General features: G+C 36.4%; 1 protein-coding gene across 1 annotated transcript in view; it reads right to left on the bottom strand.

The window, feature by feature from the left end:
- RASA1 (RAS p21 protein activator 1) overlaps nucleotides 1-19,367 on the bottom strand; it is a 60,323-nt gene that overhangs the window by 30,553 nt on the left and 10,403 nt on the right. Inside the window, exons 2-8 of the mRNA XM_071729967.1 lie at nucleotides 14,469-14,618; nucleotides 11,745-11,880; nucleotides 10,195-10,265; nucleotides 8,341-8,458; nucleotides 7,222-7,253; nucleotides 5,585-5,637; nucleotides 4,792-4,942 (exon numbers count right to left, since the gene is read on the bottom strand). Of these exons, the coding sequence (XP_071586068.1) occupies nucleotides 4,792-4,942; nucleotides 5,585-5,637; nucleotides 7,222-7,253; nucleotides 8,341-8,458; nucleotides 10,195-10,265; nucleotides 11,745-11,880; nucleotides 14,469-14,618 (711 nt within the window). The remainder of the gene's footprint in view (nucleotides 1-4,791; nucleotides 4,943-5,584; nucleotides 5,638-7,221; nucleotides 7,254-8,340; nucleotides 8,459-10,194; nucleotides 10,266-11,744; nucleotides 11,881-14,468; nucleotides 14,619-19,367) is intronic.

Genomic DNA, 19,367 nt, shown 5'->3' with positions numbered 1-19,367 from the left:
CCAACACAGGAACAGTATCTGATACTATAAAAATAATCTCGAAACCTTCTAAATAAAGATATAGGAAGGCATCTTTGTTCACTTTTCTCTCTCATCCTAAAGCTATGAATTATTGCATGCTTGATAAAATACTCCCCAGAAATTTTTAATTTGTTCAGGTATGCAAAATGATACGGATTAATATCACCATAATGATATGGATTAATAATACATTTCAGTATTACCGAATTCAAATAATTTATTCCAATTTTTACCAAGATGCAATCTGCATATGGCATTTTCTGCATAAAAAAATAAATTTAGCCACACTACTGGAAAAGACAACTCAATCAATTCATTTTGCATGTTGAATTGCTACTGCCAACACTTCGTAAAAAGTCAAACAGAATCAACATAATTTTTCTCACCAAATCAGGAATACCTTCACTGTCAATGCCTTCTCTCTCCTTCCTTGGCTAAAAATATCAGCAGGAGTTTCTCAAGGTACGGAGCAGGTGCTCAGTTTCTTCTAATTTTGTAAAATAGGCTGAAGAATAAACTCCAGCTGTACTTGGAAACTCCCTCTGTAGTCGGAGTACCAGATAAATGAAGACTTTGCCTTGTGATAGAGCAACAAAGAGCTTGGCTCTGCAGTTCTCTCCTCCCGCAAGTGAACTTGATTCAGATGGTCACTTATATATTGCTTTACCCCCCCAACAGCTAGAATGCCTCAACAAACTGAGTACTGCAAACACAAAGATAGCAGGTATCTCCAGACAGACAGAATTTGCAAGTGATTGGTTATCTAACATGTAAAACATCGACCGTGAATCAGACTGACCACAAAACTTATCTAGAGGACAAGAAAATAAAAGCATAACCTTCTCTGGTGCCTGACAGCAGCAAATCTTTATGCAAAAATGCATCAAGGAGAGCACAAATAAGCACTGATTACAGAAAATTGTTAAAACTTGATTAAGTGTACAGAAATAAGGATGGCTCTTGATACTACAGCACAGTTATTTTAGCACTAAAATAAATGCTAAGCTTAAGGCTCAGTAGGTTCCCCAAACCTTGGATACTTGGATGTTTTTAAAAGTATTTCACAATCACAAGCAGTATCATTTTTAAAAATACTTCAAGACCTATTCCAGCAGCTGATAATAATGAAGAACAATGAAGAATATTCTTCAAATAATGAAGAATATGGATTGATCTAACAGTTGAAGCACAATTCTCTTTCAATCATCTACTAAAATTTCAATTTGTGCTGTTTCAAATTCAGGATAACTTGAAAGCTTGTTCACTCTATGAACAAGGCCAATGTTGATCTTCTCCCTTGACACAGATTCACTGAAACAAAGAACCACCAATAATTTTACAGGTTCTCTTGAATCCAACCTGTCACTCAGACTGAATTTTGGAAAGAAGGCAGATAAATTATTCACAGAACAGCTGAGACAGTTCTGGAGACCACCTATAGACCAAACCCTCAGCTCAAAGCAGGTTGGCTATATCCCTTTTCCAGTCACATTCTGAGCATCTCCAAGGATGGAGACTCCATACCTTTCTGGGTAACTGCCTCCAGTGTTCAACCACCCTCACAGTAAAAGCCAGGAAACAGCAATTTCTCATCTCCAGACTGATATTCCATGACACAGTGAGTGAAATCTGGGGATGGAGTTAAAGCTCTTCACAGCAGCCCCTGCATTGCAGCAGACTAAACATGTGGGTGAAATCACATTAGTGTTTTGAATATTGCTGGACCACACCTGCAGTGCCAAGGCTTTCCTTCTTCCTACCCTACTTCCTTGCCCCCACCCTGCAAGCAAGAGAGGGGTGGGAAATGAGCTAAGGGTGGACACAGCTGGCTTGAACCATCCAAAGGGGCAGATTCCCTGCCACACAATGTCACACTCAGCTTTGAAAGCTCAAGAACAGAAGAAGGAAGAAGGGAATGTTCAAAAGCCTGTGAAGGGGTGACCTTACCCAGCAGCCACATACAACACTTGCTTATTCCCTTACCTCTGGACAGAGGAGAAAACAGAAAAACTAAACTTGAGTCGAGATAAAGAAAGTTTAATAAGTGATGGGGAGGTGGGGGGAAGTACACTAGTGAATCAAAAGCATTCACTCACCACTTCCCACAAGCAGACATGCTCAGAAACTCTGATCAATACCCACCTTTGAAGACAAAACATCACCTCCAATTTTTAGTGCTGATGCTCTCTGGTCAATTTGGTTTGAAAGCCTCAGCACTATACAAGCCCAGCAAAAGCCAAAGCACTGGAGTGTTACCAACCTGTTCTAGCCACAGATCTGAATCACTGCACTGTAAAGGAAACTAACTCCACCCCAGTCAGACTCAGAACAACCACTAAGAAATGGTTTTTCACATTTTTTCAATAAAATGTAGGCTATTAATGAAGTAATTTTTTTTGTTATCCATGGAATAAGCAGCAGGACCAGAGAAATTAAAGACTTTACTACAGGTGTCTTCCTATACAGTATAGACTACCATATTGATAAGATATACCCAAGGAACTCCCTCCCTGTAATCATCTGGAGTAACTCTAGCAGACATGCTTATATTGCTTATTGTGGTCCCAGTTCCACTTCTTTATATTCAAATTATTTGAGAAATAACACGAACTTCTTCCATTTTGTATTTTCTTGCTATTCTTTGTCTTCTTCTATATGGAAAACCTTGGTCTGTAATTTATTGAGAACATAACTTTAACCAGTATTCTGCAAAGAGCAGATTGATTCATTTAATTTTATTTTATACCCCAATTAGAATCACAAAAACCATATATTAAAAACACTCAGCTAACAAGACCAACTTTGTAAAGATCTAGAGTAATACAAGACTATCAAAGAAGATACCTTGAGAGCATTTACAGAAACAGCTTACTATAAAAAGTTCATGGTTAAAGGAGCTGTCAAACTGGTCAACTTAAATAAGAAGCACTTCTTAAATCTGAAATTTTCACCCCAAGGACAAACACATTTCTAGATAAGCCATGAAGACAGAACATTCTGCACCAAGAAATGCTTATGAATAGTTTCGTTATCTTGCAGAAATTCATTCCTTATATATCTCTGTTCTGGATTGAATGCCCAATGTTATTTTTCATCCACTTCAAACTATTCTACACACCAAAACCACATTAGCCTATACAGATTTAAAGATTTCTTCCTTACAGTGTTCCCATTTAAGGATATAATACAAAAACTTAAAAGCCCAGTTATTCCCTCTTTCCTACTCTTCATTTATTGCCCTCTCAGGCAAACATTACATTATAGGATTCGAGCAGTTACAATCTTTATTCTGCAGCCTTATTATCTTGCATACTTCATTAGATGTTTGACATTCCAGGTAGTTTACCAGCTTGCTGAGCTGGGCTGAATGTGAGACTAGGAGTGTAATAGTAATTCTCAAAAACATGCAATCAAAATAATCCTGTTAAAGCTCTGAAGATTCTGACTCACACTGGGGAATATTTTAAAAATTTCTAAATTCTATTTTAAAAAATTCTAAAAACATTTTTTTGTAACTTAGAGCTTCTTAAATTTAGAATCTTAATTTTTATCTATTTGACACCATGGGAAGAATCCTCTTCCAATAGATGTAATTCATATCTATGGCTCAAGTGATTCCACCACTGTGTTCTGAAGTAATCTAAACCAGTAACTTAATGTAATAACTGAAGTTATATAGAATTGAAGTTCTGAAGTTATATTTAATGCTGGAAAACCCTGAGACTAGTAGGAGTTCTTCAAATTTCCTAGGTAGTTTGACATGATGTAGAGGGGGGCTCCTACCTATGATCCTCCTGATATTCCATGGAACTAGGGAATGGGCAAAAGAGCATTTACCTACAAAAAAGGCTGACACTGCAACTAGCTTGGTTTTCAGTGAGAATGTCAGGAGGCCAGACTGATTAATGCAGAAGATATTCAAGCAGCCTGGGTGTGGGATGTGCATAGGTTCAGAAGGTTCCTATTAATTAGTCTCACACCATTGTCCATTTGAAAATATGTGAACAAGTCCACTGAACTTCTTGGTTAGGAGAACTGGACATTTTCTGAGACCAGCTGCCAGACCCACTCAGCAGCCAAGCTGGAAGTGAGAGAAATTCTCTATTGGGATGAAGAGGAATTCTCTCTACTAAGAAGTCTTGCACCTATAGCTCTAAAAACAAGGTCATCAAGGACTAATCTGTACTGACAGCTTCTCCCACAAAACAGGAAACATCTGTCTTATCAGATCTTTTTGCACAAATTACTGTTTTTTGTACCAATGGCATCCCAAATTTGCTCAGTCTAAGAAAAAGTGATCAGTATTTCTGACACAAGTATCACACACACACTACAATGCAGGTTTATAACTTTTTCCAACAAAGAAAGTATTTTTCCCCATTCATTAAAAATCCATTTTTATTATTTCAATGTATCAGAAAAATTAACACTTGTTTTCCCTTTTCAAATATCCTAGAGAACAAGTAGTAGCTTCCAAGACAACACAGCAGTCTCTTAATTACAGATCCACATATGATCCATAAAATCCACAATTTGCAGTGTGAAGACTCTGGTTTGCAGAAGGACAAGCACTTCAAAAGAAAAAAGCTATGCTTAGGCTTCTGCAAACTTTAAGTATTTGCTCAGTTACAAGTAAGAATTAAGCAAGTTAAACAAAATAGTATACTATTAAGAAAACTACAGTCTTATAAATAGTTATCAGAACCAAGTTATAAGAATTCTTTTCATTACTATAAATCCACACAATTCCTTTTTACCATTAAAACTCACCTATTATAGTATCTGCCTCCCATCATAAACTGATTGTTTGATGTTGGACATATTTTAAAACGCTGAATATTTTCACTGGTCCGAAAATAAAGTGAATAATCCCCAGGTGTATTATCTGAAGGCCTCACAAGAAAACTGCACACCTGACCAACTGAAAACACAAAATAGTGTTACTTTTCTTCATGTAAACTTTTATCAAATCTATTCCCAAGCAAATTAGCAAGAATTGTACACTTGAGGAAATACATAGTTTGTAAGGTTAAGTTCCAGCAGTGGTCTCAGATTAATGCCAAAATGAATGCCACAGCTGTCTGGCAACCTAGATAGATCTTTGCCACCTCTTTACAAGACCAACCAAACAAAAAGTGTTTGGCATCATATTTTCAAAAACTGTCAATTTCTGTTCTAATATTTAAAGTATGCTACTTAATATGGGTCAGAAACCTTAACAATTGCATTTAAGAAACACTTGCTCTATGAAAGGGCAAGAAAAGTTTGCATATACCTTTAGGCACATAAAAAAATTTTCTTCATAACATTTTGATGAAGACATCAACAAATAAAATAATTTATTAGACTTACATGTTCATTTAAAACACTATTTCAAACAAGAAGGATTACATTAACTGCACTAGAGAACATAATACTCATATCCACAATATAGTGATATACTACTGTGGCAACAGCCACAGGGTCACACTAAGACACTCGTGTCTATTCATAAAGCCAAGTTTTGCCACAGTTTAATACAAATAGGATCACTTTGTGACATTTCACTCAGAAATACAAGTACCTGTCATCAGCAAATTGTAAGCCTCTTGTTTGGAGATCTTCCCATGGAACCATCTTAACAAAGATGAAGAGAAAAATTAGAAAGCAAGACTACCAGCTCTCTTTTTTGGCTGTGGTGACATCCAAGGCTCTGGCACCTATGAATTGATCTTTATTTAAAAAGACCTAATACATATAGGTGAGATAATCATTATGCTACTTTATTATTCTGTTCTACCAACAGCATGAAAAAGCTAATACTAACAGATATAGGAATAAATTAATTTCAAATAAAATGTCGAACACTTGAAGTGGATGTTAAAATCCAACTGTGATTAGAGATGAAAATGAATCGTCTAAATAGCAGATAATTAACAGGCATTTTTTTAAGCCAGTCATATATAAAAGTTTACTTGTATAATGAAATCCAAGGCTCAAAGAAAGAGGTTAAGCTCTGTACCGAAAAACTCAAACTGAATTTTGCCAGAAGGTGTGAAAATAAAACCTAGCTTTGTTACAGCTATTGAATACAAACTGCTTTGATCTCACATCTTGTACCTTTCCAGAGTCCCATTTCAGGGCAGCACCTTAAAAAAGTTCAGCAGCCTCTGCCTACTCTCAGTCTGACACTAGTTACTATGCAGAACAACTTAACATGCTACAATTTAATCAATTATTGTCATTTTATAGAAAGCTAAAATGTGGCCTTTTTATGTAAGAGCTGTGGTTCTAACTTTCTACATTATCTTTGGAGGATACTTTCTGGCCACCAAAATGTTCAAGGGAAGCACTGTCTCCCCAGGACTTCTCTGAGTGGCTCCAAGCACTGGCTACAAACTACTTTGCAAATCAAGAAATAAAAAAAATTCTACGTTTCAAGGCATCCCTAATGCTAAACTAACTAAAAGAACACAAGGAAACAGTAAACAACAAAAACACAAATTATTTTCTTTCTCCTAATAAGATAACAAGAAATGCCTCCTTCAGCCATCAGCCTCCTGAAGGCCACAACATGGAACACAGAGAAATAGCAGCAAGTGGAAACATGGCAAAGAAATGGAGCATTATGAAGTAATCCAGCCACTAGAAATTTTTTTTAACTTTCTTTTGCCACTTTCAGCCTTTACTGCTGAAAGCTATTTATTAACAGCTTGACATATCAACACATTGTTGATACTGAATTTTGGTCCACCTTTAAAATTTTTGATTATTTAAAACTCATCTTAATCCTCCAGCTTTCTCTTTAAAGCATGCTGTTACATGAAGCTAACAGAGACAAGCTGTCATCTCATTATAATTTTTCTAACAGTACTTTTCTCTCTTTACAGCATTTGAGTTGTGAAAATCTGAAAAAAAGTGGTTGCCTCTACAGCAAACACCATGTTCATTAAATACTCTATGTGCATATTTAGGCTGAAAGTGAACATACAGGGACTCATCTAAGATTTTGACACTGCAAAACCCATTGGCAAAAAGCGTATCTATTACAGGACTCTTTCATGTTAATTATCAATACACCTTCAGCAGCTAGGATAGAAAAAAGTCCTGAGATGAAAAAAATAAAGTCTCTTTGGTTCACTTTCCCAAAAGCTGGGAAATGTCATAGGTGAAGTTTACAAAGAGTTATGATTGGTTTAATAACAACACAAAAATCCTTACATTTTGCCTTCATGTGGATCTTCTTCTCTTCCCTAATGAGAAAATTAACATATTAAGTGCATGATAAAAGTACAACTCAGTTTAAAAAAACAAGCAAAACTCCATAGGTTAAGATCCTCTGTAAAAAAACCCAAACAAAACTACTAAATAGTCTGAGACATTTTTGAACTAAAGGGCTTCTTGCAGTTCTATGAAAAGAACTTATCCTCTTCATTCACTAACCACAAATTCAGCCAAAATATGTTATTTCAGAGGATTGCTTCTGTCATCTTTCAAGCCCTTCTTCAGGGGTAGAAACTACTTAAAATGACTTAACCACTTAATGTATTAGTTTACATTTCAATAGCCTAATAGTCATACTCCCACTTCAATTTATCCTGACTTTACCACTTCAATTCACAACCTGACACAGAGAAGCATATGCAGGTAACACTGCTATTAGGAAACTATGTACAGTGCAGGAAAAATATTATCAAAAAAATTTGATAATATTTTACTTTGAAGCAATGTTGAGCTTGTTAAAATACAAACAAACAGACAACACCTTTTTCTTTTTTTTCCTCTCCACTCTGTAGTATATTAAGCCATCTGTTCCCCTACAGCTACTGAATTTTCTGCACTTCACCTGCTTATAGGCTTCCCTAGCCTATACAAGCCTTTCTAGGTATAATTAACTCATCAAAACCTTTTTAACCCACACTCATACTTTATAAAAACCATGATATACTACAATAAAAATTACACTTTTTAGAGTTTGTGAACATTTCATGGTAAATATAAAAAAGAAATGCAATCAAATGAGTAGCAGATTCTATACCTGGACAGTCAATTTCAGGAAACTGTCCAGTAAATTTACAGTGCCATTCATTTTTACTTCTCTTTAGACAACACTAAGCACTTTCTGATACTGATTTAGGCTTAAAGATTTGTTAATTCTACTCTAAAATGTGTAGATCAACTTACTATGCTTACTAACACACATGATTAGAAAACAGGTAATTAAATGTGATTCTGTGATTAAATGTCACTAGTTTTTGTTTATTTCAATATTATTTTACAAAAAAAAAAAGCCAACAACCCTTCATTCTTTTAAGAAATTTGAACATAACAATTACTTACCACTTCTTCTACCAGGTCTTCTACAATAAGACCTTGCTCATCTGTCCGTAGGTTTGTAACCCACATCCAGCCATCTTCCAATTCATTATGGACAATAAACATGTCTCCTTTAAGGAAACTAAAGAGGGTTACAGCAAGATTTAAATCAGAGATACAATCATATTATAAAGTTATACACAATTAACCCTTGTGTATAATTTCCACAAATCAGTGGAGAAAACTTATTTGTGAAAAATTCACTGACACCTCAAGCACACCATGTGTATTTTTGCTCACTGCTAAGTGGTGGCTACCATATTGGAGTATTCATACTTAAAATCTAGGTTTAATATCTAATACACACTTCAGTTCTTTCACCATTGAAATGTGCATCTCTTTTATTTGAGGAAAGCTAACAGAAATGTCATTAACTCAAGCACAAAGCAAACATCAAGAATTAGAGAACAAAAACCAACAAGCCTCCATTGACATCGTAGAATAAATTAATCAAAAAGTCTGCACTTTAGCTGTACCCTAAAAGAGGGAGTTTTCTATGATTTCTTTTATGATAGCAAAGTAATGAAATGCTTTTTTTTTCTTAAGCTGGTAGATGCAATAATGCACTCAATTTATCTTTTTATTCTTAGAAATAATAGGAAGCCTCACTTGAAACACACAATTAAAGAATCCCTTCTCTGCCTTACCACCTTGTCCTCATCTGCTTAGAAAAAACAGACAAATACCTCACATCATTCTTTAAAGAGGCCAGAACTGGACTGTGAGCACTGGAATAAGTTTTTATCCCAATGAGGATATAAACCTCTCAGATACCTTTTTTTTTTTTTCTTAGGCTAGTATTCTCAAAAAAAGGCCAACTCTCAGTTCAATTGGTAGGTTAAATCAAATTAAGAAATCAAGACTTTCTCATTAGAGAAACTAGAACTCACTACAGGTATCTTTCAAATCCTTCTATTTTTTTCATCTGAAAAAACATAATTTTGACATCTCAAGAAAGCAGCGCCAGTTCCAGGTAACCAGAACATCCTCTTCTATTAGTTATGAGACTGTTGGTTTTGTTTCCTAACCTCATAGTATCTTGTGAAAATGCAAGAAAAGTGGAAAGCACAGACCTGAGGTAGCAGTGTTAGAAAGGAAGTAAGTAACATTAAAAAAACCCATGAGAATGAGATATAGGCCTGCAACTGAGTAATTTCTACAGATCTTAAAATTATGCAATATTACACTTTAAAAGTATCATTTGTTCAAATACAGACTCATGGAAAGGGAAATCACTCTTGCTCCATTTTATAGAGAAAAGAACTTGGTGAGTATTTTTTCTAAGTTTCTAAGCACAGGTAAGAAAATGAATACTAGAACATTAAGGGCAAAGCTTTTTTAACATTGCTTTTTTCTTGTGTCAAAGGTTTCAAGGCTCAGTTCTTCCACTTATGAGTAGCCAATGATCACATTCTGGTGGTCAGAACTGGTTTGGCTTGAACTATGTATCTGTTGTTAATAGGAAAAAAAGACTAGCTCATTTATTTCACACACTCACATGAGCCATTTCTGCACAGAATTCTTTCTTATACAAATTTACACTCTTGAAGAAATATGCAGAGCATTATAAAATGTACTTCTAGCTACAATATTACTAATTTTACTCCTATAGACCTAATGTAAACTTTACAATTCATAGAAAAATATACACAGAGAAACAAAAGTCTTACTGCTATTTCCAACAAAACACAGAGCAATACAAACCTAGCTGTGTTAAGCTTAAAAAGCAACTGGAGAGTATTTGCATATGACCACACACTTAAATCATTACTATCTATAAATGCTCTTGAGAGCATTTATCTTATTATTAAAACATACCTTATTTCATCAGTTTCTGGCACTTTGGTGTAAGGTAGAATTGCTCGAACTCTCCTTCTGTCCTCCACAGGCTACAATTCAAGAGAAGAGAGCAAAGGTAACACTTATCTCTCTTTCTAGTGGGGAATCCTTCTCCTCAGCACTATGCTATTCTGAGGCAAAAGAATTTGTAACAGTCCTTTATAACAACATTGGCAGTTTTAAATTTTTAAAGCTCAACACCACTGAGGGATAGAACAGTGTAAGCCATACAGTTAGCCACAAGGAGTCTTGTTTTGTTTTGTCTGCAAGCATGATAGATCACAGAATCAGGCAGGTAGAAAAGGAGCTCTGAGATAATCAAGTCCAACCCTTGATCCACTGCTACTGTGGTTCCCAGCCCATGGCACTGAGTGCCACATCCAGTCTCTTCTTAAAAACCTCCAGGGATGGAGAATCCAATACTTCTCAGGGCAGCCCATTCCAATGCCTGATCACCCTCTCTGAAAAGAATTCCTTTGTAATATCCAACCTAAACCTCCCCTGACAGAGCTTCCATGCCCTCTTGTCTTGCTGAGAGTTGCCTGGGAGCAGAGCCCAACCCCCCCCTGGCTCCAACCTCCTTTCAGGGAGTTGGAGAGAGTGATGAGGTCTCCCCTGAGCCTCCTCTTCTCCAGCCTCAACACCCCCAGCTCCCTCAGCCCTTCCTCACAGCACTTGTGCTGGATCCCTTCACAGCCTCCTTGCTCTTCTCTGGACCTGCTCCAGCACCTCAATCTCCTTCCTGAGCTGAGGGGCCCAGAACTGGACACAGGACTCAAGCTGTGGCCTCCCCAGGGCTGAGCACAGGGGCAGAATCCCTTCCCTGGACCTGCTGGCCACGCTGTTCCTGAGCCAGGCCAGGATGCCATTGGCCTTCTTGGCTACCTGGGCACACTGCTGGCTCACGTTCAGCTTCCTGGCAATCCCAACTCCCAGGTCCCTCTCTGTCTGGCTGCTCTCAGCCACTCTGTATCCAGCCTGAAGCTCCCCATGGGGTTGTTACTGTATTATCATCTTAAAAATAAATTTCCATAAAAGTCTATTTTCCAATTTTCTTCCACTAACAAGTGGAAGTTTCCTTGAAGTTGAACACGTGTGGTTTGGTTTTTTGTTGTTCCTGGGTTTGGGGTTTTTTGGGGTGATGTGGAGGGGCATCATGCAGTGTTTGGCTTCATTTTAACTGCTCATTTTAATTAGTTATATTGGTTTTAGGATGGACACGTCAAGGAAGCCACATTTTCAGAAACCTCAGTTATTTCCAGGATGCATATGTTTTGAAGCAGCTGTTAGATAAATAAAATATCATGAAATTCTCATTACGTATTTTCAGCAAATAGTAATTGGTTGTTTTAATCATTACCTTGTAAATGTATTTTTATACTTGTTATACTTCAACATACACTAAGCCTATGCAGAACTGCAGGAAACTTTCTACAATACTTTTTTGCAACTGCGAATGATGGATAAACTTACTAACATTTAAGCAAATGACACCTAAAAATTTCACCTATAAAAATTTTACTACTTGCCTCTGGAGGTGCTACTGGAAATAAGAGCTTTTCCCCTTTCAGCAAACAGGACACATGACTGTAATAACCAATTAGGTCTGAGAGAGAAGCAAAACGACGCCCTCCAATGTAATAGTCTCCACACATGGCAATAATCCTGTTAATCAAAAGAAAGAAGATTGACATAAGAACAATTTTTTAACCTTTTTTTTTTAAGAAACAGAAAATTAGGATAATATCCAACTCCCAAGGTACTGTCTACATTCAGCAAAGTGCAGCATTACAAACTCTTTATAAACATATAAAGAAATGTTAGCTAATGAGTATTTCATCAAAAATTGCCAACATATAGTGGTGAGATATCAGTATACTGAGGCTCTAAACAAAATGCTGATTCAGAAAAAAACCAGCCATTACATTTACCAGAAATAAATGAAATTGAAAAGGAAAAAATATAACTGTGAGTGTCCTAGAAAACTGAAAAAATGCACTAACAGACAAAATAACATCTTTACTTCAATCATGCAGGATACAGACCTTTAAGACAGGCTTTTTTAAACTTAACAAAAACCTAAATTTTTTTTTAAAACTACTGCACTTGATTATACAATGCAGTAAAGCATCTTCAAAAATTAGTTACGTTCTTACAGTTAGTAATATTTCTGTTGTATTTAAGAAATTACTTAGAAATAATCATACTATCTCTTTACACACAATTTAAAGACTTGCTAACCAATAGGGAAAAAAGCTTACAGAACCATTTCACTATTTTAACACAACAAACAATTCTTACAAAACTCTCAATTTCGTTCCTTAAGGGTTGAAATTTTTCTGAAATTCATCATCATCATTAATGAATCACAGAGATTCATTAATGCATTGCTGTACCAAAAATGGGACGTACCATGTCTGTTCATGACAGTCAATACAAATCCTAAAAGCAGTCAGAATTTTTTAATGTAAAAGTATTAACAGACTTAAAACAACCCTGTTACAATCCTCAAGTCATTTGCAGAAGTGAAGCAAGTAACTTAATCTGAAACAGCCTTAATATTTTTTACAAAACAGTCTAAAAAAATGATCATATTATGTGAACCAGTGGCATCAAGCAAAGCTCAATTTTTCCAGCAATGCAAAGATCAGACAAAGTCCTCAGTAGCAAGCAGGTCAAAAAATGGGACAACATGCAATTGCCAAGAAACTTATCCTTCATCCAAAATCAGTAAGCTATGTATTAGCTTCTTCCATTTTTATTGATTTTCTTCAGCAGGTCAGTATTCTGACACATTCCTGTCCAAAAAGTCCTTCTACTCAGACAGTTCTTTGAACTACATAATTTCTCCCAAATAATGATGTAACATGCAAACAAAGCTTAATATTCTGAGATCTACTGCAAGGGGAGTCAGAAAAGAATAAAACTTTAAAGACATAGGCTAGATCTTTTAGCATATTTTCTGTTAAGATTACTCAGCAAAAAATTATACAAGAGAGATAAGAGTCTAAACAAAAGTTAGTTTTCTAGATCATTACTTCATCAAGTTAAAATGAAGCCTTTGTTCAGAACACTGGCTCAGCAAATATAGGAAGACTTCTGCAACCACAGAAGATTATAATACATTTATACATTTATATACATATATACATTTATGTAATACATTATAATACATTTTCCTTCAGAAGATTTTGTATCACTTTGACTCACCACAAAGAGATAAACACTTCAGTGAAAAAAAGGTTTAGTCTTGACATATTCATATGCTATAAATCAAATCATATGCTGCACAAGCATTTTTGTATGTATGCAGCTTTTTAAAGGAGTTTAAGAAACCTTCATCTAAAATTATGGAATTTCTGTTGAACAGAAATCTAAGACAAGTTTCTTGTGAAAAAAACATTTTCAGGAAACAATATATAAGGAGTATTTTTAATGGATGAATGTGGCTCATATGTTGGTGTTCTGGATACTTCCCATTACAAGAAGCTGAAGAATTTGCTTTGAATCTGTTGCTATCAACACAACTGACAAAGGTTGTTTTTTTTTTTTACTGCTGAAGAAATATTTTCTTTTGTACTTTATAAAGATGAACGTTACATTGTGACACTACACTTGCTGATTAACCTTCAGGCTCTTCTCTGAATGCATCTCATTTAAACCAAAGAACAAATGAATTTACCTATGTTCACAGTTTGGCAATGGTAAAATAATCCTAGCTACAACTTTGGATTCTAACACATACCAAAAGGTGTTTCCAGAAAACCTTCATATTATTAAATATATAATCTGTTTGTCTCTCTGTTTCATTGCGGGGTTGTTTTGGGTTTGTTTGGTGGGTTTTTTTCTGTTTTTGGAGGGTTTTCACTCAAAATTAAGGAGGCAATCAGATGGGCTAAGACTGTATACTTACAGTATACAGCTATTGCCCTGTGAGCTGCAATAGCTACTATGTAACAGACTCAAAACAAGCATCTTGGCCAAAAACCTGCATGTTGATTTAAGTCTACTCACAACCACTTGAGACAGGCTTGTCTGTCCACTGGTTTCCTCACAGTTTCTTCAGAAAATTTAATCTAATTTTAAAGCAGCACATGCTAAAAACAACTAAGCAGAAGTAAATAGCTGTACCATGCAAGAGTTTTCAAAAATACTGTTACAATACAATGATTGCTTTCTCTGTACGTTCTGTTGTGTTCTAAACCAAAACAAAACAGATTCCAGTATTTTGAAATAAAATATTTAATTCTCACCTAAAATGATTGACATTCATTTTACTGAAGAATGAAAGCACAAAGGAACCTGGTCTCCGATCACTCTCTCGAATCAGGTAACTTCCAGGTTTTCCTGCTTGTCGAAGACGTTCTTCTGCAATTGTTCTGTCAAGCTTTCCATGATACCACCTGAAAAGAAGGGTAACAATGGGTGTCCTTAGAACCTTTAGTTTTTGTTCATTCTCACCCAATAGGCCAATGAATCTAACAAGTTTTCAGTCACAACTTAAGTAACTCCAAACCTTTCTTTCACAGCTGTTGTATCTGTAGATGTTCACCCTCCCATTTTACTTACTACCAACAATATTTGTAAAAGACAGCACAGCTTTTCAGACAACCTGCTTCTTCCAAAGAATGCAGAAGCATTGGAAACCAGACTGTAAAGTATGACAAAGGGACACCCTAGCTTAAAATAAAGGTTAAACTGTTACCATTCTGGAACAGCTTTATTTTTTTCCACAGCACTTGGACTACCGCAAATTATCAAGTCATAGGTTTTAAATAAACCCAAAACAAAACACAGCAGTGATTGTGAGCACCATTCAAGCCAGACATTGGCTAGTCACCCTCACAAAGCCACTGCATGTTCCACTGCTCCACACTGTAATAATTTATCAGCTCTGCATCCATCAACTAACTATGCTTAATCTAGTTTTAATTTCTATTGTCAAGAAAGCACCATCTTTCGTGCAGCCACCGTTTTAGACAATTTAAATCATTTATCACTGCAGACCAATCCCCTTTTAGTTCACATATGTCTTGCAGGAATCATAAAACTGTATTTTGGAGGAGACAGATAAATGACCTTTTGAACTAATATACAACAGACCACAAAAAAATTGAACAAATCACAGTCCCAGGAGGAATAAATAGCTGCTCTTTTGATAAAATCTGACCAGAAGCACTGGTCGCTATGAAATGGACACACGAGTTTTGAGAGCTTTTATAAGAAAATCAGATGGACTAAACAGATAAATAAGCATGCTGTATAGCAACAAGAGCAGCACAAGCAAATATTGTTCGCCCTGGCAAAGCTGTGCTTCTCTTCTTCACCCTGATCAAACAAGATAAACCATAAAATGTGCTGTTCTGCCTGTACAACACACAGCACTTGAGGCTGCTACAGGATTACCATCAGCAGCAAATTCCTGTTTAATCCCAATCCAGAGGAAAATAACCTCACAGACAGAAACCTGTCGTTTAAAGATGTTCTGAAAAAAAGTGGATCACACTACCCCTGCCAGAAAGGTCCTTTAGGAAATTAAATACAACTAAAGCAGTCCATTCAGAAGTACCTGGGGTGAAATATTCTGCTTGTCAGTGTGCAAGCACAGCTGAACCCTGGGTTTCTTTTGGGCTGTGTTTCTCTGTTCCCAACATGTCACAACAACCAGAGAGACATTAAACAAGGAAGAAACTCTCCAGAGACCCGAGAAACTTTCCTGATCAAGAAATTCTTATAAATTAACAATAAGTTCACTAAGCTTTGGATTGCTCCTGTTTATCACATATTTGAGAAAAATAATTTTAACTCTGATGAGAGATACATCGCATTACAATGCCAAACTTGAAGGCATACTGCAGTAGAAGTGCTAATAAATGCAAACTGCTACTGAAAAACACACTCTGAAATCAAAAAAGTGGGACTAAATGCAAAAAATTCCAACTTTTCTGTAAGGGTCTGGGATTTCTTAAAATGACAGCACAAACTTCAGAGCTCTGGTTTTAAGATCAGAAGCTTTGAACAAAGAGGGCACTCTCCTTGGTGGTAAAAATATATATATATGTATATGTATACACACATACTCACACACTGATGTATCCCACACTTTGGAGATCACTTCCTCTGACACTTAATGGGACACTAATATTATTTCCTATTCAGCAGTTTTGTATCCAGAGTAACAGAAGACCAGGCAGAGTAGAGCAGGGCTAAAAATTATTTGCTCACCCATTTCAGAAAAGGCTTGTTTTCGGAAATAAAAATTCCTAGTTAACTTCTGAGTGCAATTAAAATCAGTGTCACTGAGCACATATTTGAAATATCAACAGCTGATAAAAAATATACTGCTTTTACAGCTCGCTATGCATTTGCATAATGCACAAATTGTTCTTTATCACTACCTAAAGAAATAAGAAATACTGAATTTAACTACCAGCTGCTATGAACATACAACTGGCAGCATGGCAGACAATACTGAGAAATGATAGCAGAAAACAGCTCCAGTGATATCCCCAGGGTGCTTGGGTAGACAGCACACATCTTTTAAAAAACAAGACAGACACTGAGGTACAAGCTTTTACAATACTATTAGAATCATAGAATGAACCATGAGAGTATGCAAAATGCTCATTGGGGAATAACTGCATAATTCCAGATTGCAGAGCTTCATCATTGGGCAGAACCACTTTATCCAAGCAATACAAAGCGTAAGGACATTGAAAAAAGTTAATTTTTAGAAGTGCATGTCTTATTTTCTTCCAGCTATCACCTTTTTTCAATATCATATGAAGATGCACTCTGCAACTTCACATCATTATCTTCAAGTAGTTTATTAGTAAACAGTGAATAGTAAATAGTGAACATCAATTCTAAAGAAATATCTATCCTGTACTCAATAGTATCCAGAGAAGGTACAATATAAATTACTAAAATACAGAACCTGCCCTAGTCATTGTAATTTAATTAGAAAACAAGGAGTGCAGAATACTGAAAGACAGGACCAATCCATCATAAAATTCATAAAAATATAATAAATGCCAGATCCTCTAGCTTTAACCCTCAATCAGGTATCTCAATAAAGCTTGAGCTGACTGTTTCTGCAGAAATACATCACAAGATATTACCTTTCCCCTTCTGGAATCTTTGTACCATTTTGAGTTTGATAGGTCAGGACAGACCAGCAGCTTCAGCATTTTTAACAGCTTCAAGTTTAATGTGTTCACAGGCAGAGGCACTGATTAACCAGATCCCTTGATTTACCTCAAACACAGCTTCTACACAGATGTAGGAGGAAGTCCTACCTACAGTGGACTATGAGTTTCATGGCAGGAATTTAAGGTTTGGATAGCAGGGTATCAAATAATAAAAAAAAACAACCTGTGTAGCTGTTTGTAAACAAAGTCTCCCCTGTGGCTGTGACTTACCAAATGAGTGCACTCAAAACCTTACCTCACTACACTTACATGTATATCCTCCACCATTCCCAAAGAAAAGATCCTTGTCATTGCTAGTCAACCACCTGTGCTTGCTTGCCTAGTCCTACCTAGGAATACTCTTTCATTTTTAACATTAACTTTGCAAATTTTTAGATTCTGACAATCCACTGTTTTCACAGTGGTTTGAGCCAACAAAACCAAATGAAATTCTGAATCACAGCTAGTGCCCTGACAATACAATAGCTATTATGAGATGCATTAAAAGAGGAAATAAAGTAGCTTTGCAACAGAATGTCACAGAGTGATTCAACTATATAATGTGTCACCAACTGCAGATCTCAATTTATCTGGTTGTTTACATGACCACCCTTTAACTGCTGCATTAAACTTGTAAACTTGCTACCTAAATTGCAACTCTTATTTTCCTTCTAGGAGATTGCCAATACTAGGCTTCCACATTCCTCAAACCAGTCAGAAGCTGTGCAAGGAAATACTCCCATCTGCCAATTTAAATCAAAAGCAGCATGTTCAAAACTCCAGCCCTGTGTCTTAGTGAGGGCAAACAGACAGAACACAGACACAACATCAATATATACACACAAACAACATAAGATTTCTTCCTTAATCTCCTCCAGCTTCACAAAAGGTGCTGAGCACCAGCCACTCAGCCTCCAGCCTCACTAGACTCAGTCAGCACTTTCTGCTGCAAGCAGGAGTGAAACTGCACTGCATCCCTGTAACAAGCTCATGGTAAAGTAACAGGAATTTTGGCTCCCAACATGGGCACACACAAGACCCATGCAAGGCACAGGCTGTTCACTAAAATGCAGCAGATGGTGAGTTTGTCATCTAGGAGGAGACAGATGCTCTTGAGTGTGGAAGTATGTCACACTGTTCAACCAAACCCTTTTATTTACATATTTCCATTTCACATGTGGGAAAAGCAAATATTGCGAAGCTCTGGTACACTGCAATTTTTACTTAGGAGTCCAGGAGATTAGGAAGGAAGCAATGCAGAAGAAAGTGCTGAGGGAGAGCACAAGTGTTTTTCAGCAACTTCATACAAAAGTAGGGGCTGATAATAGCTGTCGACCTCACTATTTCCGTCCAGAAGAAAGTTATGGTGCACAGGAAAAACAGTCACCAAATGCCACAGCCACTTCACTCAACACTCCTTAGTCACACCTTGCTGCTTCAACAAAACTTGTAAGAAGAATGCAGAATTTCTAGGAGTCATGGTCAGAGCTCCCCACCCACCAATTCAGTCACTGCCTTGGAACCTTTCACACATTACAGAGCCTGGTTACACTCTCACTGTCATCATTTAAAAGTTTGCAAAGCTAATGTTAGAAATAAACAGTATTCCAAGGCAGGACTCGGCAAGCATGTGGAAAACTTAACTGAGCTGCACTTCAAGACCAGACAACTTTGCAGAGGCACAACTTGGTAGACCAGCTGTGCCAACCTGTTAAGCATGGGACCTACACACAAACACACACAGAAGAAGCTGATAAAACACATTCAGCAGAGTTTTTATCTGCTCTAGGCCAGAACACAAAAGGTCAGCCAAAAAAAACCTCAGAACACCTTTAAAAAAAAAAAAAAAAAAAAAAAAGAAAAAAGAGCAAGGTAAGCACACAGTCAAAAATGAATACATTTGAGTAATTTCACTAAAGAAAAAAGTCTGTAAATGTTTCAACTGCTGTAACAAACAATGCT

The sequence above is a fragment of the Heliangelus exortis genome, chromosome Z, assembly GCF_036169615.1.
Source record: "Heliangelus exortis chromosome Z, bHelExo1.hap1, whole genome shotgun sequence".
NCBI lineage: Eukaryota > Metazoa > Chordata > Aves > Apodiformes > Trochilidae > Heliangelus > Heliangelus exortis.
Note: the sequence above shows the minus strand (reverse complement) of the source record. Positions and strands in the feature narration are given on the sequence as shown.